Below are 17,574 nucleotides of genomic sequence, written 5' to 3' on the forward strand. Positions count from 1 at the left end.
ATTACAATAATATTAAGCATTTATTAAGCACTTTTAGTGATTAAAGTGCTCAAGGTACATTATCTTATTTAATGAGTGCAAAACCCATCCAGGGATGCAATTTTTATAGTTTCAATATTACTGATGAAAAATTCTTGGCTTTGAGAAAAATAACTTGCCCAGCCTCACAGAACTAGCGAATAATGAAGCTTATTCACTAAAATGAAACAAGCATTTATATTTTACAATAGAATTTGTTAACCGTTGTGCTTATCTGCCCCCAAGATAGCATTTGAATACTATTATTTAATTAACAATTTAACAGAAATCTTCTTCCCTGTTTCCTCAGTGACCATATTAAATTCTCTTTATAATGTCAGCTTTCTTTTATAATTATTTACACCAGATTTTAAAAAGATTTAAAAGTGTTTGTATTTTTTCTTTTGGATATTATTCCTATGATTTTGGTATCTCCTCGAAAAAGGGTCTTGAAACTTAAATAAAGTAGGAGAATTATGGAGAGAGTTGGTGTGAGACGGAGAAACCGGTCGGCTTTATAGGGGAAGCAGCTGCCACCGTGCTTCCCGTGACGTCCTGAGAAAGTTCAGTGGCTCTTGTTGGCTGTGCGTGGCCTCCTGCGTGTGCACAAGCGCCTTTATTTTGGCCAGCCTCTCCCAGCTCCACATATCTCAATTCTTAGTCCTAACTTGGGGTCAGGGAGGAGGAAGTGGGAATAGTTTGGAGCTTTCTGGGCATTTCCAAGTAAATGATAGAGACATTTCGTGAACCGCCTCCAATGGCCGCGCCGTGCAGCTGTGCGTGTTCTACCGTCTATGTCGGTCACAGCACCGGCAGATGACGATGAAGATGTTGCTATTGGAAATCTGTCCCCTCATAGAAAAAGCGGAGGGAAAATTTTGAAGAAATGCTATCAGGCTAGTTAGTGTGAAGTTGCAGTGGTTAGAGTTCTGGTGGCTTCTCCTGCGTGCCGGCGCTGGGTGGAGCACATAGGTCCTGTTTAAATTATGCCACATCAGTGGGAAATGGTCAGCAGCCTCTTACGTTGAGGAGGCATTTTATGCTAGAACAGTGTTAGAAGCTTTTAATCAAGGGTACATTTGACAGGCAAATTGTATTTCCCATAGCTACCCAAAGAAGATTTCATAATAGATCTTTAGCTTTTTTGCATTTTGAATTATTTGAGTTTTATATTGATAGTTTGCTCTATTCCTGCCTTCAGCTCTTATTAATAGTTACTCCAGGACTGGTTACATTTCAGGGTTTCATAACCTGAGAAGTTGGAAGCCCCATGAGCGACAGTCCTGGAATTTTGACTTTTAAGTGTCTGCACTCATCAGGTGTGATGACTTGTACTTGACTGTGTTTCACATCTTACCTAGGAGATAAAAGACTAGTTATTTCTGAAACAAGGGATGACTTAGTTAATTGTGTTTATCACAGAAAAACTGTCTTTCATGCTTTAGTATGCTATATGACTAAGTAAGAAGGTTATGGTAACATTTGGAAATAAATTTTAACAATTATGTATTTAATAGCATGTTCATTTACTATCCAGATAGAAACATGTTCTTTTAGTTTGCAGATATTATTTACAACTCCACCTTAAAAAGTTCAAAGCCTGATGCCTTGCGTATGTGTCTACAAAATATTCGTTGGTGAAATATTGCTATAATGATGGATTCCTTTATTTCCATTCATTAGGTCTCTTTTCTGTAGTATGATAAAAAACTTCTACTAAGAAAACTTATGGAAAATAAATCTTGAGAGAAAATAACCTTTAATGTATATTTAACTTGTCATTAAAATTGTCTTCATTATTTATGATCTCCATTTCCATTGTTTTAAGTTTTTGAACATCTTTGTTCTGTATGTACCTGGAGTCTGATTAGATTTTCATGAAATGCAAAACTCACAAGAGAGCATTATGCCGATAAGTCTGGAAAATATAAATGAAACGGATGTTTAAAAGAAATATCTAAATTACCAAAATTGACTCGAAAGGAATTAGAAAACCCAAGCAAAGCAATACGAAAGGAAAATGGTGAAAAGCGTTACCAAATACTTAGGTTTATAGAAGACCTGTGCCTGATAAATTTTGTCTTAGAGTCTTTGGGTCCAAGGAATGGCTAAAGGAAAAGGGTATCGGCAGGATGTGTGGTCCCCTCACACACAGCAGCTGCACGTGCAGGACCGGACTTCAGGTTACTGTGACAGCTTTAGAGCCGTTTCTCGTGGCTTCGAGTCCTGGAGTCTGTGTGGTCGGCGCCTGCTTTTCTCTGGGCACAGGCTGTCTTAGCCATTGATCAGCTGCCTGAACTTTCCTGGCCACACGGCTCCAGCTCTCAGCTGCCTACAGCAGGGCTTCCTCACCTCACCTTTTCTGTACCCGGCAGGTGGAAACCACAGACCCCTTACTAAGTCCACACTGTACCGTGTATTGTTTAATAAATATACACACACCGACATATCCCCACAAGAGTAGTGTGTTTTTGAATTTCGGTTCTAGCTCACAGATCCCTGGTTAAGAACCCCCGACCTACAGCTACGTGTCTCGTAGTTCAAACTCCCAAAACACACTCTCAGTGGCCACCAGTGACACACTCACTTCCCGCCCCGAGGTCTTGCCGGCCTCTGGTCTAATGAGCTGCAGCTGGGTGGTCAGTGATGCGCTTGGCCGTCAGCTCTTACAATGCGGCCCCAGTGTGTCGGTACAGGTCAACTGCTTCATCAGTGGGGGTCCTGGGGTCAAGGGACAGCGATTTCCAAAGGTTATCTGAATGGTTTTAGAGCACGAGAGAGGTGAAAGACTCAAAAAGAGAGCCGTGACTGCAGATCATGAGCATGAAGATGTAGTCATAGACATTATAATGTCATGTAAAATCATATACATCGAAAGAATGATCTGTCGTAAGTGATATTTAACCCAGGAAGGCAAGGGTGATTCAATATTAGCATCATAAAATTAGCATGATATTGATATTGGTCAAAAAGTCTAGTAAGAAAAGATATGCTGCTTAAGCATTTGATAAATTCAACAACAGTTTCTGATAATGTTGAACACTTGGCTTTTTGTTACTTCCAGTAAACCTTGAACGTTTATCATTTTTATAACCAGACAACAGTCTGTAAAAGGTTTGTAAAGTCCCTTAAGACAGATAATAAACTTCTTTGTGTTCCAAGTTCCTAATTCACATCGTGGTCTCTCAATTATTTTTAATAAAGCAACACATTAAAATAAGCTAGTGTAGGTTTTGAGAATTATTAAGAAAACAGAATGGAGACAGTTCCTCTTGGTCTGTCAGAAAGCCTTGCTTTAGGAGATTACCTTCCTGTGCACAAAAGAAGGAATGGCAGTGTATTTTGGGGGCAAATTGCTTTTCTTTACCAGATGCCTTTGAAAATCATGGTTTACTTTCCCCAAGATCTCTGTGACTCTCTGAACTCTAAGCCTTTTCCCCCATGTGTCAGCTCTAATCTGGACTGCCAAGCGTCTAACCGATGGGTGGATGTTCCTCCTGCACAGCTTGGACTCAATAGGCCCTTGCCTGGGCCCCCTTTCCCTCTACCCAGGGCAGCTCACCTGGGCCTCTCACCTGGGCAACTCACCTGGGCAGCTCACCTGGACAGCTCACCTGGGCAGCTCACCTGGGTATCTCCCCTGGATGTTCACCGTGCCGCCGACTGAATAGCTCTCCTCTCGTTCTTCCCAGCTCGTCAGCTGCCGAGCCTCTGCCTTCAGGGTCTCTCTGCTCTTGATGTTTATCTGACGTCACGGTGCTGGTGTGGGGTTACCTCTTGCCCAGACCATTTTACAGGAGTCTCCTGATTTCCGCCTTGCCCCCTTTCCGCGGCGCTCCCTGCGTCGCTGCTAGGTTAGTCTTTCTGTATGGGCTCTGTGTGTCACCCCCACGCCTGAAACGCCGTGACTCGGCGGCTCCGATGCGGTTCTAGATAAAACTGCCCGCCTGGCCTCTGCGTGCTCTCCTGCCTGCCTGCCCCCTGGCTGAATGCCCGCATGGACTTTATGCCCTCTTGAATTGTGCTGTCTCCAAGCCTCCCCTCTCCCTTAGGAAGCCTGGCAACTTGAAATTATTTCATGAATCCCAAAAGGAGAGCTGTTAAGTGTGTCATCTCTTCCTTTGGCTGTGACACCCTTGGCTGTACTGAAGTCAGCTGAGGGGGTCTTTGATTAGATTATTTGATACGATTGCTTTATGGGAGTGGGTGTAGCTCAGTGGTTGAGCGCCTGCTTCCCCTGTATGAGGTCCTGGGTTCAATCTCCTAAAAAAAATAGCTTGCTTTAGGGCCTTTGACTGTGCTATGCCAGGGAGGTGTGACTCAGGTTGAGCCCCTGCCTCCTCCTGGGTTTGATAGAAATGGACCCACATGGACAGACGGACACAGGAGAAGAGGGCGCTGCCATGTGCGAGGAAAGACTCCAGTTCTGCCCACAGCTGAGCTTCTCAAGCCCCACACCAGGAAAGGGGCTGGCTGGAGCACGAAGCCCCGCGAGGCCGGACCCGGAGCGGCTCAGGATGGCAGGGCGAGCCTGGGGGGCGGGCCGTGAGCCCGCGGACGGCGGTGGCCGCCTTGCTTCTCCACGCGGCAGCCCACTTGGGTAAGAGGGTGTCTCTGCCTTAATGTGGACGTTGCCCAGCCTCAGAACCGCCAGCCTTCACCCCAGTCAGAGACGCCGTGTAAAAGCCAGCCATTTCCGATAGTGTGCGTCGGCAGCCCCGTGGCAGACTAGCACGGGAGGTGTGGACTCATCCCTGGGAGGTGAAAGGCGGCCCTCACGGAATGTCACGGGGCCTCCGACAGCCATGCTTCTCTGAGCTCTGAACCCGGAGACCCTGGAGTTCTTCATGAGGTCATTGTCATGCTTGTGAGGTCATTATCGTGCCTGCTCTGTCTCTACTCCTAGATAATGAGCTCCTTGAGGAGGAAAGGCTGGCCTTCGCTCACTTGTCTACTTCTTGCAGTGACTAACACGATGGTTTATATATAATAGGTCAAGTATTGATATTTTGAATTAAGTATTTAATTATTAAAAGATCTTCTACATAAGTGTAATGTACATTTGTATTTCAAACATCTCAATCCCATGATTGGCTCTTCTCGTAGGCGACTTTTCTTAGTCTTCTTTTGGGAGATGGTCATTCAACTGAAAATATAAAACAGAGCTAATATAAGGTAATGTTGCAGTGGTCAGCTAGTTTATTTTTAAAAGGTGGTTTTCATTTTTTCACATTTAAATTCATATTGGCAAAATAAGTGAAATATTGTTAGTGTGAGGGATAATAAAAGTTATTATCCTCACCTTGAGAGAATTAAGTTGGGGGTTAAGGAAAGGAAGTGCTTAAGATAGCTTATTTTCCCATTGGTGATACATGCAAACTTTATTTTCTTATATTGATTCTTACTGCCAAGAAATTTTTACCACAGATTGAAGGCTCTGATAAATATCTGCTTTTTAGAGCTTTGGACAATGTTGTTGCTTGAAAAGGGAGCCTGGACTCCCCATGACATCACTGGAGACAAATACTCAAAAGCTTTCCAAAGCCGTACCCTTGGCTCTATCAGAATTTAATTTCATGCTGATTAAGTTTATATCAAATTTGGAAAACATCCTCTTGCGTATGGTAAGCATAGAGACACTACTGACTGTTGAACATGCCTTGGGATTACATCCTGTTTTATGTACACATGGAATCCACTTATTCTTTCTTATATATATGTCCACTGAGTTAAATACTCCAGATTGTAAATCTGTACACATGTATACATCAATACACATTTAGATTTCTAAATGTCCTCTGTTGTTTGCAGGGTATGTCTTAGTAACAGTTGAAAACGTTTTGCTGTATATCAAGTGGGCTTTATAGAAGCCCTCTGTGTATTAGCCATCCAGTCACGCCAAGCTGGATTCTGATCCTATCTGGACTTTAAACCTGTAACTAAATCCACGAGCGTTCCTAAAGGCAGATTACAGCGCTGCGGTGCCACAGCGTTGAGCGCCCACCAGGGCACGTGTGGCGAGGCTTGCCGCGGCGTCAAGACAGCTGGGCTGCCGGCCGGCGGGTGCTTCTGAGCATGCTCCTTACCTCTCTGCGCTGCAGCTGGGGGTCCTCACCCCCCTTCTGGGGAGTTCCCGGGTGGGCTGGACCACCAGCTGAGCTGTGTAAACTTACCGCAGTGCCCAGGGCTCCAAACGGGCTCCTCCTCTTCCCTGTGGCAAAGTGAAAGGGGAGGCGTTGACGAAAGAGTTGGCGGGTGGACACGCCTTTGTCTTTGAGCTTCTTGTGCCACCGTGATCAGTGGACCGATAGGTGAATTTGGCAGCCGTACGACTGAGGACCAGAAGGGCTGGTTCGCCCGTTTACAGCTGAGCCCCTGCACGGGGGGCCCTGCCCTCCCGCTGTCCATCGAGCTCCTTCAGCGCCGTTCTGGGTGGTATCTGGGACCACGGCTCGTTCAGCGAGGACCCTGCGACCTTCACATCTCGCCTGTCCCTCGAGCTTCCTCTTGCACCGTGGAGTCGAAGTGCTTCGGCCAGTCTAGGACGTAGAATCAAGTCATTGCATCAGTTCCATGTGGCATGTAACTCGTGGCGTCCTGAGTGCCATTTACCTTTTGTGTATGACGTGGGGCTCAGCGGAAGTTCCATTTTAACGAGTCCATGGGTCAGTTTTCAGCTTTGTCCGGTCGTGGCTCCAGAGGAGGCACGAGTCCTGTCTCTGAAATACAGGCACCATAAACACCTGCAAAGAAACTTTCAAAGTACATGTTGATAATGTTTTGAAACATGTTTAGTCGTCACGTGATAAACGTGTTAGAGCTTGGACTATTTAAACAGATTGTTGAAATAGGATGTTCACCATTGGTGTGTTTTTGAAAAGTAAAAAAAAAAAAAAAGAAATGCTGATCTTAAATTATAAAAAAATAAATAATGTGCTAGTTTAAATTGTGCATACTTTCATTTATTATTAAGTCTTCTGCAACTTTATCCCAGAAGATTCTCCTTTGTAATGCAAATAATTTACCCCTTTATAGGAATTTTTGTATTTTGAGTTGGTCACACTTCAATGGCATGTAGGCTGAAAAAAATCTTGTGAGGTTCATTAAGAAAATGTAAAGCTATTTTAATAAATTTTTAAGAACCCACACTTATGAATAATTTAATACAGAATAATACAACTTAGCTCTTTTCCTTGAGTAACTCTTGAAGTTTCTCATAATTCTTGACATTGTTCATACAAGAGAAAGTAATGCAAATGACCATAAAGAATTGTCGAAGGAAATCACAACATATATAGTAATTTTCAATCTTAAAATAAGAAACTAAGTTCATCCTTGGTATTATTTTAGAAAAATCTATTTCAAAGAATTATAATACTGCCCTAGTATCAAAACTTAATACCTTGAATAAAAATGCTCTTTCTATTTCATTTATGCATGTCAGCAAAAATACCTCTTTTTCAGCAAACCTTATACTTAAGCAAAATCCTGAAATGAAGAAGACTGAGTGAGAACACTCTTCAGAAAGTTCACTTTTTGGGCCAGTTTGTCGTGAAATTTAAAAGCTGCTGCTCTGTGTTTTTGAAATGGTTAGGTTTCAAGGAAGTGGATAAAGGCACACATAGATTTAAAAAATGATCCATATCATTAAATGAAATTTTCATGTTCAGTTGGAGCGCGTGCAAAGACTGTTATTTCCTTTATGCAGTCATTATTGCGCTTGTATTTTGGGGTGAATTTTTCCTAATATTCCAGTTCAAATCCAGAGAGTCCTTGCGTGTTTCTGTAAATTGTCTTCATCACTCTCCTGGAAACCAGAGAGTGCGTCCTGTAAAACTCACTGCTCTGATGCTATTTTAGCGGCCAGTTACTATTTTCTAAAGGCTTGTGCATCGGATCCTACGGCAAGAAAAGCTGCCAGCTTCTCTGGTGTAAGGCAGCTGCGGAGAAAGGGAAGGCTGCGTGTGGAGACAGTAAACATGCCTCTTAAATTACTTTTCCTCTCCCCTTGCTTCGCCGTGCACAGTATCTTACATGCACTCGAACTGTCATTAACAACAGAGATGCAAACTTAAGAGTCTCCGTGCAGGATGCGCTGTGTTCCAAGTGCTGCACAAACACGTTTGAAATCTTACCATTGAGAAGGATTCCACCAGCAGACTAGGAACAGAACAGCCCTGGGGCAGAGCCCGACGCTGCATTCGTCTCAGCTGGACGCGGCCCCCTTGTGCATTTAGCCCGGACATGGGTCTTTGATTTCATGACCTACCTCGTGTGGTCAGGGTGGCTGCGCACACTCCGTCCCGACTCTGCGCTCTCGGTGCAGGTCAGTGTCGTCTCTCCCCGCGGGCAGGGCTGGTGCCCCTGACCCACTGGCAGCGGCTTGTAAATGAGTCGTCTCTGCGGTCGAGGCCAGCTCTGCCATCGCCAGCCCTGCGGTGCGCCCTGTTCCTGGGACCCTCCCTCTCCCGAATGCGTGGCTTGGTCTTCTTTCGGTGACCATCGCTGCGCCAGTTCCCTTGACGTAGGAGATGGGAGAAGGTGCTCGTCAACGGCCCCACCCTCCCCGGGGAGGGAGCACGGCCTGCCGGTGCCGCTCCGCGTCCAGGCGCCCGCGCCGGGGCAGTGCAGGGCTCGGTGGGTGGACCTCTCCCGCAGGGCACGGGCCGGGCTTCTCCCGGGAAGGGAGGCCGTGAGGCCTGCGGGGCCGGGGGTTCGAGGACGGCCCGCGGGGACGGTGTCCCCATTCTGATAGCGAGCACTTCTTCAGACCGGTCAGCAGGATGGCACAAATAGGACCCAGGAGCGGGCGGCGTTGCACGCAGCAGCAGGTTTGGGTTGTATTTGGAGATGATTCCAGGAGCCGGGGGCTGAAAAGGCCCATTTGCTGCTCCTCAAGGGCAGACGCTGGGTCTGCTGAGGAACAGAAAGGAAAGAGGCCGTGCTCTCCCTCAGCGACTATCCTCCTGGGCATTTGAGAATTTAAAGCTTTTTAAAAATCAGAAAAATCTCATTTCTGTGAAATACTTAGATTCTTTAAATGATCCATCAGGCTTTTTATTAAAACCTCATTCTTCACTATGACTTTGATTTATAACATGACTTTAAAAGGATTTCCCTAGACAAGGTGATGAGTAAATTCCTCACGAGTTCTCTGTTGGGTTACAGGAGCTGAAATGAGGGTAGAGATGGAGGAGACTTCACTCTCTGGACTTTCTGCTATTTAGGTAGGAAAAGAGACTATTATTCACTTATGTTATCGTCTTTTTACTGGGTAGATAATTATAGAATGAGTATTTATCCCCAAAACTGCTGGGACTTTCCATATGTTGTTCTCTTTAATGAAATAAGATAATGTTTTGGAAATACACCTTTGCTGAAGTTAATTGAAACATAATTTAAAGAATTTATTATTTATAACAACGATTTAAACTTTTAATGAAATATATTCCCTTCCAGAGGACTCTGATTTAGATGGGTTGGGAAACTAGAACGGCAACTGCACGTTTCAGTGCTTACTTACTAGACTTCTGAAGTCCTCTTAAGAAGTTCTGTTGTTTAGTGCATTTGTTTCATACTGAAGGAGTTAACAATCACGATGAAGAACAGCCGGTGATCTCTGGACTGACGGCACGCCTTAGAGATGCCGTTGTGCCCAGGGTGGCAGCCACCGGCCACGTGAGGCCATTGGACACCTGCAGTCCTGCTAGTCTGAATTGAGGCATGCTGTAAGCGCACAATTAAAACAACCTGTATTTCAAAGACTTGGTATGAAGAAGAAAGAATGCAAAACATCTCAAAATGTTTATATTGATTACATATTGAAATGTAAATATTTTGGATAGATTAGGTTAAATGAAATATGCTCTTAAAATTGATTTCATCTGTTCCTTTTTTAAAATGTGGTAACTAAAAAAAATTTAAACGACATATGTGTCTTGCATTATATTTCTGTTGGTCAGAGCTGCTCCAGAGAATGGTTTCTGAAATAACAGAAATGTCATAAACAGACAGTTGCCGAAAGGATGTCCCTATATGAGAAAACCAAAACAGGCCAAGCTCATTGGCATCATGGTAGAAAATTTACATACACAGTTTAAAGGGGATGGAGAAAGCTATCTATAGTGACCACTGGTGTATAAAATGGAATAGAAAATTAATATCCACAAAACTGAACATCGAAAAAAAATTCTTTAAAACAGGCTGTTCCTTTCTTGAAAGGGCAGCTTTTATCTGTCCAAGAAATTTACCGTCGTCTAACAAAATGCATTCTTGGACTCTTGTGTGCCTGTATCTGTCTCAGTTTGCAGGGGCTGCTGTAACAACTTACACCACCCGGTCTCGGAAACGTGCAGGTGTCGGCAGGGCTGGGCCTCCCCTGAAGTCTGCAGCCTTGGGGGGTGGCTGTGGCTGACCCGCAGCTCGGGCCCTGCCTCTGTCGTGTGGCATCTCTCTCCGCTTCCGTCTCCTTCTGTCTCGGGCTCCTCTTCTTGGAAGGACCCTCTTCTCCTCCAAGGGGCCCCGTTGGATTGAGGCTCGCCCCTTCTTCACCTTGGCTACAGGATCTGTTTACACATGAGATCATTCACAGGCGGGTGAGGGCTCGGCCGGGCTGTGCGGGTGTGAGGTGGCCCCAGTGGTATCTGAAAGCTGCTGGCGCCAGGAGGCTGAGGGGACGCAGGGGGCCGTGCGTATGCTCGTGAGCTGCTCGGGAAACGTCCGACGGCAGGTGCGGTGGAGACAGGAGGGTTGGGAGGGGCCTTGTCTGTTTCCGTCACTATCCGATGCGGCTGGAACCGTGCCTGGCCCAGAGGCCACCCACACGGGTGATCACACGAATGGACAGAGGCACCTGCACGGGTAGTAAAGAATTCCTCGGGAGGACGTGAACCTCCACCAGCCTTGGGCGGGTTCTGCGGCAGCACCACTTGCTGTTTTCCTGAGACATTGACGTTTCCCACGGCGTTGTCTTGGGGTGCCTTGCCCTGCCGTTGCCTACGAGAAGACTCCACGAGCAGATTGGAATGAGGCCTCAGGGAAGCCCTGAGCCCAGGCAGGGCGCAGCTGCTGGACTCTTCAGGTACCAGTGGAAGCACTGACATCATTCGTCTCGTTTAGAGTAGGACAAGCAAGCTCATTTCAACCCTATGATTGCAATCGTAAAGATGGGGAAGTACAAAATTTGCATGAACCCTTTTAACGTAAACTGCATTTCTGCAGTGAATTGGGCGTACCCATCACCAGTGGACTTGCCTCAAATTCTGTTTCTTAGTTAGACTAGCAAACCTGGGAATGAGTGCGTCACTAAGAATATTCCCAAAACCCAGATGCATGAAGATGGTTTCCATTGGCTCCTGGCAAAATGAAGGGCTCAGAATAAGGCTGAAGGCACCGAGGAGGCCTGGCGAGCTGTGCGGCAGCCCTCCCAGCCGCTGGGGGCTGCGCGGTGCGCAGAGGGGAGGGCGGGGGCTGCAGCCTTCAGAGTCAGGAGAAGCGGCTGCACCCCGCTCGCCCCTGGGCCTATGGCCTGGGTCCCCGCGGCTCCTTTTCTCACCGCCTCTCTCTCCAGGAGGCTCCAGGGGTGCTGAACTTTCTTCTTCCCGGGCTCCATCCCACTCCTGCCTGTGGGTCTTGGCCTCCTCTTTGGATGCCTTCCCCGAACGCGCCCTCGTTTTGCCTAATTCCGGCCCACGTGTCTTCCTGGGGGAAAGCTCCCTCTTCCCTCATCTCTGCTAAATCTTCTTAGGATCTCATGGAGCAATCCCACTTCCCTTCTAGAACACATCGCCCTTTCTCCCCAAAGTGCCACATTGTCTAGTTTTGCCTACAGGCCACGGAAGTTACTGCTCTGAGCTTGTCCACAGTGTGCTCCACAGCCCCAGAAGCCTGTTTCAGTTTTGCTTAAATGCAAGGAGCTCCTCCCTTTCACTTTTTAATATGACTTTTTCCCCGTGCTGGAGACGGGACCAAAAAAGCTTTGCTCCGTAAATTCCTAGGAAATTAATAGACTTTTCTGTGATTTCATAAAATCCATAAATCATGTAACAGGGCACGCTATGAATTAATTGATAGAACCTCTACCTCTGAATGGGTTAAAGACTTGCCAAGAAGCACCAGGCCTGCTCTCTCTCTGGCTCTTGATGTGGTGTTGACAGCCAGGCGTGAGCTTCTTCAATAAATCCACTCTCATATTCGAGTTCTTCCAGATGCGAGGCGTAATTAAGTCTTTGCATTTAAGGAGGCCCTGTACACTTTTCGAGGGGGAGCTGGCAGCTGCAGTGAATTAACTCTGCGTGAGCGCGTGTATGCGTGTTGCGTGCGTGTGAATGCACATGTAGACAAGCTCACATGTGGCATTTGCCAATAGTCAGGCGAGATTGGACCTGAAAACAAAACAAAAGAGAGCTAATTTGCGGAAGCATCCAGCACTTTACAGCTGTATTTTACCTGGAGAGAATAGAGCTTTTCTCCAATGCTGCCTTCTCCTTGTCCTGTTTTTGCTGAATGTGTAAGAAAGGGGGATGATGAAATCATTCACATCTGTTAAAGGATGTTTTTTTTTTAAATGGTAAAATGATGACTCTCAAACAAACCTGAAGTGAATACATCAAAGATCTAATTTAACTCGCTAATTAATGAGGGCACCAGTAAGATGTTAAAATTGGTTCAAAGGTGGATTTAAAGAACCAGGCCTAAATGAGTCACAAGGAATGTGGGGATGGATTTCCAAACAGAAGTAAAAGGGGCCCCAGTCGGGGATGCAGTTCATTTGCATTTCTATGGATAAGAACTGTTTGCATTGTTACTAGTTTTCAGCAATTAATGGCGTTGGAAAGTAGCTCAGAAAGATGGGAAGGCAGAGCTAACCCAGAAGGGACACATTCAGAGTCTTTCACAACCTTCCTGGCACAGCTCACGCTAAACTCTAGAGCTGGGAAGCTTTTGGTGAGAGCCCAGCTGTTTGATCTTTGACCCTTCGCCTCCTGGGACTAGCCAAGGGCCAGCCACTGAAACCACGGGTTCCCTTCAGTGGGAAGAAGCCCCGAGAGGTTACGGAATTAGCATCCTTGTTATTACACTGCACTGTCGTCTCACCAAGTTGCAGGTGGAAGCAAATCTTTCAGTTCACTGGAGGTTTATGTTAATGTACATGCTGAATAAGAATACTTTTTCTCCTTTAGTTTATTTGGAAGAGTGCATATTCTTAATTTCGGCACCTCAAACTCACCCAACCTGGAAATTGTTGTATAAAAATTATTTGCGGTTTCTTCTCTTCCCATCCTGCTTCAGTACCACTTTAAATAGGTAGCTCTCATTGGGAAAAAGAGGAATCTTATGTACTGAGAAACACTCTTATGAAATCGTATTTTAAAAGCATAATTGGTAATGGCAACAATTATTCAGGCTACTTGGTGTTCTTTTGATTTCTAATTAACAAACAGTAATGAAATAGCCATTAAAAAGGCGACGATATGCTTAATGAACGTTAATTGTAAAAATAGATTGGGGTAATATTAAACAGAACTCTTCACTTTTAGAAAGGAAATGCCCTAGAATGCTTGCTTTTCTTTTCTTCAGAACAGTGTCCTCCTTTCTCTGTCAGTTAAGTTCTCTTTAGGGCAGATGCCGAGAATCTTGAGGCAGTAGGTGGGGCAGAGGTAAAGTAGCCAGGTATTTACCTGCGAGGCAAGAACATTCTGGAGTATTCTATTGAAAAAAAAAGGGGCTGCTAAAACTGAGTGGGTAGAGGACTGTCAAGCCGGATGATTAATTCCTTTCCCAGCTTACTATGTAGGGTGACTCTTTTGTAATAGGAAATGTTGAACTGATTTTTAGATGGGAAAAAACCAGTCTTCTCCCTGTAGGTTTTCCTCAGCGTGGACCTGAATCTCGAGCCGTCCCCGTTCTGCGAGCGCTTTCTTTCCAAGTCCCCGGCCCCCGGGGTGGGACAGCTTATGCTCTGTCACAGGGAAGGGGAGGGGCACGGGTCAGTTAGGTTAGGGCCCTGTCAAGGCCAGGGGGTCCTTAGCACGTGACGTGCCCTCAGCCCCGGAAGTAGCCGGTGGCTCATTTACTCAGGGCGGTGGGTGCCTTCCCTGGGGCAGGGTCTCAGGAAACCCGAGCCCCCCAGGGTTCTGGAGTTGCCGTGGAAACGCACCTGCTCAGGACCAACACCCCACTGCAGAAGGAGCCCAGACGCCAGCGTTTTGTGCGCCCGCCTTGGCGCGTCTCTCCGGCTGTCAGGCTGGCGCGGGCCCGGGTTGCCTCGGGAGACGCTGCTGAGTAGACCCTTTCGCGCTGGCGCTTTCCTGGAGCGCCGGGCCCGCCCTGGGCCGCTGTGATGGCCTTGGCTGTTGTGAAAGCGGCAGCGACGCGTGGTCCTGTTTAACCCTGGAGGCCCGCGGGCGGAGCGGGCCCTCGCTGTCCCGGGAGGCGGGCAGGGACGGCCCTTCCCTCCACCTCCCTCCAGGTCGGGGCGCGGGGAGGCGCGAGTGGACGGTGGGCAGCGCCCACGGAGCCCTCAGCAAGCGCAGGGGCCGCACAGATCCGCCCTTCTGGGGCATTCCAAGGTAAAGACACATATTGCAATGTTGACCTTGGTTTAAAAAAGAAAAGATAGGGAATTTTGAAACATGATGGCTTTCCCCACAAAACCATTGCACCTTATTCCCCACGTCAGATGTTGGCCCTGTGGACAAGGAGGCTTTGCTGGGAGGAAAGTGCTGGGCTTAGCCTCCTTAGAGAGCAAACTTGATGTGAATTTTATGTTCTACTTGGAGGTGGCAGGAAGGAAGGTGCACTGTCAAAAGTAATGCGTTTCTAGCTTGCCAAACAGTCCATTAAAGAGTTCATTCAGTAAGTCTGAAGCGAATGGCGTTTTAGTTCCTGCTGTAGCTTAGTGGAAAGCGCGTTTTACTCCCCGTTGCCTGCAGAGCACCAGGCCCGGCGGCTGACACCGGACTCGCGGTCCAGCGCACAGTTGGGTTCTGGTCTGGAAACTTCTTGCACAACTTGGCAAGAGAGACTAGTGTTTTGTTCCTCTTGGCCTCCGTTTTCTCCTCTGGGAGGAGGAACCATTTCTTAAGGGCTGCTCTGGCTTGGAAGATGTGGTTCTGAAATCTCAAATGCACTCTTAAATTGTGTTTGTGTTACTTGTTGGTGTTTGGTTTTGCTGCATCCGGTCTCAACAGGGGATTTCCTTCCAGCACACAGGTGGAGAGAGTCAGGAAGCACTGGGTACGTGACGGAAAGTCAGAAGACGACTGCCCGTGAACCTGAGGAAGGTGGGCGTTCTGGGGCCCCCTTGTCCCCTGAGCACCACAAGTACCTCCCCCTCAGATTGAGCCAGGGGGTGCGTCCGAGGCAGCCTTGGCAAGATTTTCTCCCCGCTCTTCTAGAGGTTTACAAGAAGAGCTCATAGCAATGACTCTTCCCAACTGCCAGGAGATGACCATGGCGTTGATGTTCTCTGGAGTTTAGAAGGGTCACCGGGCAGAGCTCTTGAGGGGTCAGTCAGAGCCCATACCATCCACTGCCTTACGGGGCAGATCATGAGCAGGGAGAGTCCTGGTGGAAGCGCTGCCCGGGCAGGCAGGCACACCTGTTTTTCCAGGTGAAGGTCTCCGAGGTCAGCATCTCCCGGGCAATTTTGTTTTTTGGTGTTTAACTGGTCCGCAGGATGCACGATGTTATGAGATGAGCCAGGGTCAAAAACAGTGCTGTGCAAAGACCAGCTCCAGTTCCAGACCACACCATCTTGGCAGCACAGAGAGGACGGTAAAGAAAAAAAAATAAAAATTAAGGATTCCATTTTGGGGAAATGTGGAGTTAAGCAAACCCACAGGTTTCTGGTCTCAAGTCTTCTCAGAGCTTCTAATGTGGTCTGGATCTCTCAGAGGCCCAGGGGGAGATTTAATAGACACATTTCCCAAAGGTGGTTGGGGGAACCTCCCCTTTTCCCACAAAGTATTTCTGGAACTTTTTCCCTTGGAATATAATTTGAGAAATAATCTGTACATAACTATACAGAATTGTGTTTTTTTTTTTCCCCAGAATTTTCAATTTAGGTAAGGTCAAGGAAACTTTTTTTAAAATAAATTGAAATCTGGAGCTGCTATCAAGAGAAGGCACCATTGTATTTGGCTATTTAGATTGATATATTATTTTGAATGAAGTTACCTTTCATATAATTAGTTTCATTCACCATAGGACATTTTGAAAATGTTCAACACTGATCTGCAATAGTTTTGCAAAAATTAATTTACCTGAGGATTAAATAAACACATTTATAAGTTGTTATATGGAGTCTTGGAATTGTCTAAATTGACTGTAAAGGATTTGTTTTGAGAAACACATTTTAATTATATAATTGATGGCACATTATAAATATTGTTATAGTTTACATTTCTAAGCTTTTCCAAATGTACACATCGAGGAATATATAAATAACTAGTGAATTTGTAAAAATTGACAGTGAAAAAAATTGAGAAAGTGGTTATTTTTCAAAACAGTGACATTTCTAGAATTCTTAAATGATATAGAAACATGTTAATTGCAGCTTCTCATGTTTAATGAGGTTTATAATTAAGACAATGCAAAGCTAACTAATAGAAGATTAGCTGTCATAATTAAATCAGGATTGAGTTTTTGAACTAGTTCAGAGGGCTTTTCATAATAAATTAATAGCCTCTATAATCAGCTAATATAAAATGTGTATTTGCAGAATGTGGGAAGTACCTGTGTGTCTCATAAACATTTTAACTCAGGCGAATGAAATGAGTTTGAATGATTCAGGTTCACTGTACCAGACCCCAGCTAGGTCTGACATTCCAGCGAGAGCTTTATTTAGATGGAGTTGGGGAGTCTTTGAGATAGCTGGGGTTGGATATCTTACATGTCACAGCTGAGCAGTGTTCCCATCATCTTGAAGTCCTTTTCAAACTATTTTGTGACTATTTCATGAGTTAGTGAAATGTAAATGCGTCTTCTCCTTTGGATTTCTTAGCCAGTTAAAGAAGATTGGCTTTAGAGGTTCATAACACTGAATTTTGTGAAATGCACATCTCCTCCGCTGGTGGGGCCGGGCTGGCAGGCGCAGCGCCCTGTCCCGTCCACTCAGCGGAGCTGTGATAAGGAGGCGAGGTGGGAGCTGGGCAGGGACGAGGCCCGGGCAAGGTCATTTCAGCCAGAGCACGAGCCTGTCGTGCATAAAGAGGCACGCACGAGCGACTTTTAAAATACGTGGGTTTTGACAGGGTAACCATGAAGGTCCCTGTATTCGAGGGTTTAAAAGATGAAACTGAAGAAGAAAAAACAGGGGAGGAGGAGAATGACGATGAGAGGGTGAGTGAGGAAGCACCTTGCGGAGGGACTGGCTTTCGCCCTTCTGAGTCGGGAGGGGAAACATGCTCCCTTTCCTCCTTCTTTTTCATTTGGACAGGTATTCCTCAAGCCTGTGATTGAAGACCTACGCATGGAATTGGCCAAAAAATGCACCAGACAAGTTAGCGACGTAAGTGGCTCAGGCGATTTTTGTCTGATCTGCATTGTGTGTGA

General features: G+C 46.1%; 1 protein-coding gene and 1 long non-coding RNA gene across 3 annotated transcripts in view; one reads left to right on the top strand and one right to left on the bottom strand.

Annotated features, from left to right (window-relative positions):
• Positions 1-17,574, top strand: part of NEBL (nebulette) — a 157,146-nt gene that overhangs the window by 28,202 nt on the left and 111,370 nt on the right. The window contains exons 3-4 of one of the 2 annotated variants that reach the window (XM_071215503.1): positions 15,232-15,302; positions 17,459-17,530. In XM_071215503.1, coding sequence (XP_071071604.1) covers positions 17,492-17,530 — 39 coding nt within the window. In that variant the 5' untranslated portion in view covers positions 15,232-15,302; positions 17,459-17,491. Of the gene's footprint in view, positions 1-15,231; positions 15,303-17,183; positions 17,362-17,458; positions 17,531-17,574 lie in introns of those variants that run through there. The other variant, XM_012530942.3, reaches the window with a different exon arrangement.
• On the bottom strand, positions 1,761-4,831 carry LOC131278578 (uncharacterized). The gene is made up of 2 exons (XR_009185958.1): positions 3,646-4,831; positions 1,761-1,936 (listed from the first exon to the last, which is right to left on the bottom strand). It is a non-coding gene; the product is annotated as an uncharacterized lncRNA (long non-coding RNA).

This window comes from Dasypus novemcinctus, chromosome 5 (assembly GCF_030445035.2).
Source record: "Dasypus novemcinctus isolate mDasNov1 chromosome 5, mDasNov1.1.hap2, whole genome shotgun sequence".
NCBI classification, from domain to species: domain Eukaryota; kingdom Metazoa; phylum Chordata; class Mammalia; order Cingulata; family Dasypodidae; genus Dasypus; species Dasypus novemcinctus.